Source organism: Carlito syrichta, unplaced genomic scaffold (genome assembly GCF_000164805.1).
Source record: "Carlito syrichta isolate Samal-C Ts95f unplaced genomic scaffold, Tarsius_syrichta-2.0.1 Scaffold314155, whole genome shotgun sequence".
Lineage (NCBI taxonomy): Eukaryota > Metazoa > Chordata > Mammalia > Primates > Tarsiidae > Carlito > Carlito syrichta.
In genome coordinates this window covers 336,711-346,323 of record NW_007258251.1, presented here as the reverse complement: position 1 = coordinate 346,323, position 9,613 = coordinate 336,711, and the positions used below count along the sequence as shown (strand labels likewise).

Sequence of the window (9,613 nt, the reverse complement as noted above, 5' to 3'; positions counted from 1 at the left end):
TTAAAAAATGAATTAAAAAAAAAAAAAAAGCTAGGAGTGGCACGTGCCTATGGTTCCAGCTACTTGGAAGGCTGAGGTAGAAGGATCGCCTGAGCCCAGCAGGTCAAGGCTGTGGAAGCCGTGAGTGTGCCACTGCACTCCAGCCTGAGCAACAGAGTGAGACTCCAACTCAAAAACAAAACAGGGTGTATATGCTTTCTGACAAAGTTTATATTTATAACTCCTATATATTATGAAACAAAAGGTTTTTTTTTTGTTTGTTTGTTTTGAGTTGGAGTCTTAATCTGTCGCCCAGGGTTGGAATGCAGCTCACGGCCACCCCAGTTGGGCTCTGGCGACCTGTTGGGCTCTGGCGATCCTTCCGCCTCAACCTTCCAAGTAGCTGAAACTACAGGTGTGTGCTACCATGCCTGGCTAATTTTTTGATATATTGTGGAGACAAGGTCTCACCGAGTTGTCCAGGCCGGTCTCAAACCCCTGGGCTCAGGCAGTCCTCTCGCCTTGGCCTCCCAAAGTACTGGGTTTATAGGCTTGAGCCATTGTGCCCGGCTGAAACAAAAGTTTTTAAAATGAAAATTCCTGCAAAGCCCATAGGATCCTTGAAATGCTTGAGCGAGATCTGCCTTGTGTGGGGCGCTGCCGCCCTTTGCCGAGTGGGAGTGTCTCTGTGCTGGGCTGTCCGTTTTCTGAGCGGCCCTTGGAGGAGCAGGAGTGAGTTCTCAACAGCTATAACAAGCTCCTGAGCTCTTCCCTTTTGTGCCCCCTTGTCTGCTGCTCACTGTGCAGGTGGGTGACAATCCCAGCAAAAGAGCAATGCACTGTACAGGATTGTGGTTACTGGTGCAGAGCTGTGCTCAGTCATCGTCCTGTTTTGAAATGTTGAAGCATCTTTTAGTCTGGTGTCATTACTAATCTAGTTATGAATCTGTGCTTTTTTTTTTTTCTTTTTTAAAGCAATTTAGCTTTGATATAGCTGAGGAAGCATCTAAAGTCTGCCTGGCACATCTTTTCACATATCAAGATTTTGATATGGGAACTCTTGGATTAGCTTATGTTGGTTCTCCCAGAGCAAACAGTCATGGAGGTGTTTGTCCAAAGGGTAAGTTTTTCCTTTTGTCGTGCAAATATGAAGCTGGAATCTTAAGCTGATTGGATTGTAGTGTGATTCTGTATTTAATGAGCAAACTTGTCTCTGTTCTTTTGCCTTTAGCTTATTATAGTCCAGTTGGGAAGAAAAACATCTATTTGAATAGTGGTTTAACCAGCACAAAGAATTATGGTAAAACCATCCTTACAAAGGTATGTTGTTGTTATTTATTTATTTATTTTTACAAGAATTGCTTTAGAGTGTATTGTAGTAGAACCTCAGTTATATATTTATGTAGGTTAAAATTTTTTTAAAATAGATTTAGGGGGTACAGGCGCATTTGTGTTATAGATATGTTGTGTGATGGTGATACCTGGGCTTTTAATGTACCTATTATCTGAATAGTGTGCATCATGCCCAATAGGTAGTATTTCATTCCTTACTCTCTTGACCCCTTTGACCTTCCGGAGTCTCTAGTGTCTGTTATTCCACGATATTGTTAATACATACTGTTTTGTATTTCTGCCTAAATAAAATACATGTTTCTTTGTGGGAAATATGAAAATTAAAGGTTAAAAAAGAAAATAAAAATGCCTGCCAACCTTCTTTTGAAACATGTCAAAGCCGTTGCTTTTCCTGGACTCTCACTCCTGAGCCCTCTGACCTGCTGCTCCTCTCAGGACTCCTGGGCTTTCAGTCTTGCAGCACAGCTGTCATTCTGCGGTATCCCACACTCTCAAACAGGACCCCAAAGTCTTTCTCTTTCTTGATTTATACCATCTTTTTGTGTAGTATATCCTTCAGAAATTTCCTTAAAAAAAGGTCCATGAATCCGTATTCTTGGGATTTTGCATATCGAAAAATGTCTTTACTCCACTTTTAAACTTCATTGATAATTTGAATGGGTGTATCCTCAGTTCTCATTTCTCCATTGTCTTCTAGTGTGCATTTTGGTCTTAAAGAGTACAACTGGCCAGGCTCGGTGGCTCAGCCTGTAATCCCAACACTTTGGGAGGCCGAGGCAAGTAAATTGCCTGAGCCCGCGGGTTTGAGACCATCCCGGGCAACTTAGCGAGATCTCATCTCTACAATAAATCAAAAGTTAGCTGGGTACAGTAGTGTGCCCTTGTAGTTCTGGCTACTTGGAAGACTGAGGTGGAGGAATCGCTGGAGCCCAGTAGGTCAATGCTGGGGCGGCCATGAGTGTGCCACACTGTGTTGCCAGCCCGAGCAACAGAGTGAGACTCCAATCAAAAAAAAAAAAAAGAATCTATAGCCATTCTGAATCCTTATCTTTTGTATATCACCTGCATTTTTGTTTTCTGGAAGACTTTTAGCATCTTGTTTTTGCCCAAATGAATGTCTGTTAAAAATGTGTTTGACTACAAGTAACAGAAAGTCCAATAAACAGTGGCTTAAATAAAAGGTTTATTTGTCTAAATCAGCAGGATGTTCAGAAGTAGCATTCTTTGGGTGATGCAGCAGCTCAGAGGTGCTCTTAGGGTCTTCCTGTCTTTTACTCAGCCATTCTAAGCAGGAGGCCTTTGTCCTCATGCTTATCACCTCATGGTCAGAAGATGGTTCCCTTCTGATTTGAAGGAAGGAGAAAGAGACCTTGGCTAACCTATTATCCCTTATCAAATGCTTCTCTGGAAGCCCCATCCTGGCTTCTGTTTATATCTCACTGGACAGAATTGGGTCACATGTCTGCCCTTAGCCTCAAGGGAATATGGAAAGGGTTGGCTGTTACAGCTCAATATATTACTGTCCTGAGCAGAAATAGAGCTCTTTAGGTAAGGAAAAAGGGGAGGTATAGATAGACATTGGTGGGAAATACTGATTTCAGGTACACTGGTATTTTGACTGTGATATCATACTTGGTGTACTTTTTCTTTTTCTGCTGTGCTGGGCATGTGGGCCCTTCAATCTGGAGATGTATGCTAATTTAAATGGTGCAAATTTTGCTTGTATTATTTCTTTGATAATTGTTGGCCTCTTTTCTGTTTTACGTAGGATTCTATTAAACCGATATGTAATCTACAATGATAGTCTGATTTTTCTTAATTTTTCTCTTGTTTTCCATTTGTTTTGTTTTCTTTTCTTTCTAGATGATGTCCTCAACTTTGTCTTTAGCCATCCTTTGGAATGTTTTCTTCCTGCTAGCATTTTTTTGTTCTCAGTAGCTCTTTTGCACCATTCCTTTTTTATAGGTTCTTCTTCTTTCATGGTTGCATATTTTATGTTCTCATGTACTTTCCCCCCACCTTTCAAAATTGTGTTGATGTCTTTTGTCTGCTGTTGTCTCCTTGGGCTATGTCTTTTTTTTCCCTTTCCTTTGTTTTTGTGGGATTTCATGAACGAGGAGAGATAACTGCAGTGTATGCATTTTTACTGGTAGCTTCCCATTGTTGATTGTAACTCTCAAAAATGAAAAAATTAAACAACTGACAAATTAAGTTTTTTGAGAGAAAGTAGCAATATTGGTGAGTGATAGACAAAATAAATCATGTGGGAGGCTGGAATGCTCATTATAGAAGTGCCTAGTTTTAAAAGTTGTTTTTGTTGCTGTTTGTTTTTAAAGACAGAATCTCCTTTTGTTGCCCAGGCTGGAGTACAGTAACACAATCATAACTCACTGTAACCTTGAACCCCTGGGATCAAGTGAGCCTCTTCCTCAGCCTCCTCAGTAGGGACTATAGGCACAAGTCATCATGCCCAGCTAATTTTTTTATTTTTTGTAGGCACAGAGTCTTGCTATGTTGCCTAGGCTGGTCTTAAACTCCTGGGCTCAAGTGGTCCTCCCACCAGGGCCTCTCAAAGTGCTGGGATTCCAAGTATAAGCCACCTCACTGGTTGTAATTTAAAAAATTTTTTTTGTGTTGCTGTAATACAAATCTCTCCATCTTCCCACACCTTCTGAGGAGTTGGTCACGTAACAAGCAACCTTTCTTCTCCCCAATAAAAAGAAAACTGAATCATATTAGAAAGTTTTAGAGTTTGAAGACTAAAGAACAGTTAAGGTGAAATGTTAAAGCTGGGTGTGGTGGCTCACACTTGTAATTCCAGCACTTTGGGAGGCGGAGGTGAGAGGATTGCATGAGCCCATGGAGTTGAGATCGTCCTGGGCAACTTGGTGAGACCATGTCTCTGCAATAAATCAAAAAATTAGCTGGGTATGGTGATGTGCGCCTGTGGTTCCAGCTACTTGGAAAGCTGAGGCAGAAAGATCACCTGAGCCCAGCAGGTCGAGGCTGCCGTGGCCGTGAGCGTGCCACTGCACTCCAGCCTGGGCGACAGAGTGAGACTCCCACTCAAAAAAAAAAAAAAAAGCCGGGCTCGGTGGCTCAGCCTGTAATCCCGCGCCTTTGGGAGGCTGAGGTGAGTGGATTGCCTGAGCCCACGGGTTCGAGACCCGCCTGGGCAGCGAGACCTCATCTCTACAATAAATCAAAAAATCAGCCGGGTGTGGTAGCGCATGTCTGTAATTCCGGCTACTCGGAAGGCTGAGGCGGAAGGATCGCCAGAGCCCAGCAGGTTGAGGCTGCGGTGGCCGGGAGCGGCCACTGCACTCCAGTCTGGGCGACAGAGTGAGACTCCAACTCCAAAAAAAAAAAAAGGTGAAATGTTATGACCTTGTAGAAAGAATAGGAGAAAAGCAAAGAATTTTGTCATTTCCTGTACTACAAAAAAAAGTGGGCCAGGCCATAGCTGTGCGAAATATTTGCAAAAGACACATCTGATTAAAAAAAACTTATTTATTTATTTGAGTCAAAATCTTATTCTGTCACCCAGGCTAGAGTACAGTGGCACAATCTTGGTTCACCAAATCCTTGACCTGGGCTCGGGCTTGTTCTGGGCTTGGACAGTCCTTCAGCCTCAGCCTCCGAGTGGCTGGGACTGTAGATGAGTACCACCACACCCAGCTAATTTTAAAAATTTTTTAGAGATGAGATCTCCTTGTGATGCCCAGGCTGGTGTCAAATTCCTGCATTCAAATGAGTCTCCCACCTTGTGCTGGGATTACAGGGGTGAGCCACCACACCTGGCCCAAAAATATACAAAGAACTCTTAAAACTCAACACCAAGAAAATGAACAACCAAGGTAGTTCAGCTACTTGGAAGGCTGAGGTGGAAGGATCGCCTGAGCTACTGCACTCCAAGCTGGACGACAGAGTGAGACTCTGACTCAAAAAAAAAAAAAAAAAAAGAAAATGAACAACCCAATTTTAAAATTGACAAAACATCAGAACATATACCTACAAAGATAGCAACAAGCATATGGAAAGAGACTGACATCATGTTCTTAGGAAATTGCAAATTAAAACAATGAAGCGTGGGCACAGTGGTGCATACCTGTCGTCCCAACTATTTAGGAGGATCCCTTGAGCCCAGGAGTTTGAGACCAGCCTGGACAACATGAGTGAGATCCCGTCTCTAATTTTTTTTAACCAACAACGATGAGATATATTACTAGTCTATTAGGATGGCTAAAATCCAAAATACTGATAACACAAGGTTGTAGAGCAAGAAAAATTCTCATTCATTGCTGGTAGGAATGTAGATTATACTAGGGGAGACCAAAAAAAGAAAAAAACACCAAAATTGATTTTTAAAAGATTGTGTATTTATTCTTACATGTTTAAACGTCAGTCACCTTCAAAGTACCCTCTCTTTGATGCAATATATCTATTGAGATGCTTTTTCCACTGCTCACAACAGTTTTTAAACTTATCAATTTTGATGCCTTTTAGTGCTTCTGCTGTTTTTTGTTTCACCCCTTCCACAAAAAGTTTCCTTTGTGAACTTTTTTCATCTGGGGAAACAAAAAGTTGCCCAGGGTGAGATGGAGTGAATTGGGATGGTGGGGCTTGAGAGTCATGCATTTTTGGTCAAAAACTGCCTGAACACTCAATGTGGTGTGGGCAGGTGTGCTTCTAAATCACCCATCATGAAATGGGCAAGACTCTCAAAAAAAAAAAAAAAATTCGCTAAAGGTGAATACAGCCTCTCATAACAACACTAGCTGGTACACTGATGCTGATGGTTCTTAGAACACTTTTTTTTTTTTTTGAGTTGGAGTCTCACTCCATCGCCCAGGCTGGAGGGCAGTGTCACACTCACGGCCACCCAACCTCGACCTTATTCTGTTTGATTTCTAATTGCTAGAAGAAACCACAGTCCATTTTTTATTGTTTTGTTGATATGATTAAAGGGCTCCATTTACAACAGAAGCCCAATTGGCAAAAGGAGCTGAAGGTTGGGTGTTGGGAAATGATGTTTGCTTTGTGTGATCCTTCAGGAAGCTGACTTAGTTACAACTCATGAATTGGGACACAATTTTGGAGCAGAACATGATCCAGATGGGCTGGCAGAATGTGCCCCGAATGAGGACCAAGGAGGAAAATATGTCATGTATCCCATAGCTGTGAGTGGCGATCACGAGAACAATAAGGTACGTGTGTGAGAGAGTTCCTATGTGGTTAGGAGAGAAGGCAGTTGTGTGTGATGATCACAGTAAGCTCAGAAAAGTGTCCATTCCTGGTGTCTCCCTAGGAATGTATCTGTGAGTCACAAAGTACCCTGAAACTTGAGATGTGTTTTGGATCTAAAACTATCATTTGGCCTATTTGTTATCGAGTTTGACCATGTATAGAATTTGGACTCTAAGAAAAATTACTAATAGTAGAGACTTTTGTTGGAGTTCTAGATTTCAGGATCTGGCAGGCTCAGGTTTTATGTTAAAAATTTTCTGTCATTTCGTTTACAAGTTGTCATTTATTTTAACTCTACAATACTTCACACTTTACATGTTTTTATTCACTTTTGCAATAAAACACATAGTTTGCCAGACTATAAGCCTTGTGGGAAAGCCCTTTGTCTTGTTCAAAGCTCTCTCTCCAGTGCGTAGTCAGCATACCTGGCATATAATAAATCATCTTTGAATAGTTAATTGAACCATTTACTATTGAGGGTTTCTAGGAAACTATACTAGATGATTTGGGATCTTGTAAACAATTTCAGAGACTTTAAGGGTGGCTGTGACTAATTCCTAGAGCCTGAACTAAAAGGCAAAAGTGTTAATAAATGTCTGGTTTGTTCATGTCATTTGAAGTTAAACAGCATAAGGCATTGTGTGGAAAACAGTTGTGCTGCTGAGTTAAAGAGGGCTGGTGGGGAGGGCCGAGGGAGTCTGAATCTGACCAGGAGAGAGGGAGAAGCGTTGTCCTGACTCGTGTTTTGAACCAGGCCATCAGATGGTGAAAGCCTGCCCAGGATCTAGAGGAAAGGAGGACTTCTGAATCTCCCTGGCCCTGACACCTTGCTTTCTCACATTTCTGCATCCTGATCTCGTTGTCTTCTTTTGTTTTTCTTTTTCCTCCCTCTCTCCTTTCTTTCCTTCCTCCCTCCCTCCCTGCACCTCTCTCTCTCCTTCCCTGTCTTAGGGGCTTCTCGATTGTTGTCTGGGGTGAAAGTGAGACCATTTTAGCAACTGCAGAGACCTTGCCCTAAGAAATGACCACACTCAGTTTTCCCCAAGCCTCTTTTCCTCTTTCTGATAATTTCAGGTGTCTGCAAAATAGGCTTAGTTTAGAGGTTCTGGTAAAATTCCCAAACTTAAAAGGGAGGCACTTCAGTGTTTCTGCTTCCTAATGGGAAGCTAGGGGCTTCCTTTGAGCACTGGTCAACTATAGAAAAACTCACAGAAACTTACATTCTTGCTGACCTGTGAAAACATGTAGGTAGTAATTTGGAATTTAATTTTTTCAATAGATAATATGTAATATGCCTCTTACTAAAATCGGATATTTAAAAACTGGGAGCCCAGATCACCTGTATAAATAGTCAGGGAAAGAGAAAGGGTTAACCAGAGACACCCCCTCTATATTCCTGAGTCTTTTTGTCTGGAGAGACAATGAACTGCCCACTCACTGCACCAGTGGCCTGCCTGAGGGAGAAAACTTATGGAGTCATGAGTTCTCTGCTGTGGTGAATTGGCTGTCTCTCGAGGTCACTGGCTGGGATGTCTGGCCTCAGTGTTTGCATAGCTTGCCAACCTTCTTGTGAAGCATTTTAAATGCTTGATCATGTCTACACCAGCCACTGAGCATCCTACAGAGGGAGATATTCAGTCCCATATCCATGGCTTTTGGAGGGGACTGTGATGGCCTTGATACCACTCCAGGGTGTCTCTGTTGGTGGCTTTTACATTATGAGTTTGTAGAGAAAAAGCACAAACATGACATGGGAATGAAATTTTATGACGTTATCTTGGGTCCTTGTGGCCCTTTTTCTCTTAAGATGTTTTCAAACTGCAGTAAACAGTCAATCTATAAGACCATTGAAAGTAAGGCCCAGGAGTGTTTTCAAGAACGCAGCAACAAAGTGTGTGGGAACTCCAGGGTAGACGAAGGAGAAGAGTGTGATCCTGGCATCATGTACCTGAACAACGACACCTGCTGCAACAGCGACTGCACATTGAAGCAAGGTGTCCAGTGCAGGTGAGGTGCCACTTTAGGGAGCTGGGATGACAGGTGTCCAAGGAACAGAAGAGTGGACACACAAGGGGTTTAAAATCAGCGAAGGGGTGTGTGGTACCACTTACCTCTTTTGTCCTTCACAGCAAGGAAGTGCTGTCTGAAAAGCACTGTGACATTATCTAACAAAATCCTTGACCTTGTGTGCTGTCTGCTTTAGCAATTCCACAGTTGAAAGGATCTTTTTTAAAGAAACAGATGTGTAAGATGTTTAACATGGATGTTCATGGCTACATCCTTTTATAATAGCAACATATTAGAAATAATCAAAATGGCAGTCCTTGGGTGTGAGTTGTTATGTATCTATGCAATAGAATAGGATTGTGGAGGAAGCAGATTACGAGTTAGAGGGAACCTGTGTTCACGTTTTTATGTCCACAGCTAGACAGGTGCTTCGCTTATGAGTAAAAGGAGGAAACCTTACTTTGTGGTGAATAATTGAGAGGTAACTTAATTTAAGAGTTAACACAAGCATGTGAGCACTGTAAATGCTGATGGGAGCAGGTGCTGCCTGCCTACTTCTTAGCCATTGGCTACCTTGGGACCCCATTTTGCTTTTCTTCAGAGGGTCTTAGGAATAATTTTTTTTTTTTTTTACTTTTTGAGCCAGAGTCTCACTCTCGCCCAGGCTGGAGTGCAGTGGCACACTCATGGCCACTGAAACCTCAACCCGATGGGCTTAGGCATTTCTTCCGCCTCAACTTTCCAAGTAGTTGGAACAACAGGCGTGTGCCACCACACCCGGTTAGTTTTTTGATTTATTGTAGAGACAAGGTCTCACCAAGTTGCCCAAGTTGGTCTCGAACTCATAAGCTCAGGCAATCCTCTTGCCTCTCTGCCTTCCAAAGTGCTGCTACCATGCCCAACTGGGATAAATATATATATATATATTTATATTTTTGAGTTGGAGTCTCACTCTATTGCCCAGACTGGAGTGCAGTGGCCGCTCCCTGCCACCGCAGCCTCGACCTGCTGGACTCCGGCGATCCTT

General features: G+C 42.5%; 1 protein-coding gene across 2 annotated transcripts in view; it reads left to right on the top strand.

The window, feature by feature from the left end:
- The window catches only part of ADAM17 (ADAM metallopeptidase domain 17), a 59,769-nt gene that overhangs the window by 36,493 nt on the left and 13,663 nt on the right, over window positions 1-9,613 (top strand). For both annotated transcript variants that reach the window (XM_008071191.2, XM_008071192.2), the window contains exons 9-12: window positions 955-1,099; window positions 1,211-1,299; window positions 6,387-6,539; window positions 8,387-8,586. In XM_008071191.2, coding sequence (XP_008069382.1) covers window positions 955-1,099; window positions 1,211-1,299; window positions 6,387-6,539; window positions 8,387-8,586 — 587 coding nt within the window. The remainder of the gene's footprint in view (window positions 1-954; window positions 1,100-1,210; window positions 1,300-6,386; window positions 6,540-8,386; window positions 8,587-9,613) is intronic.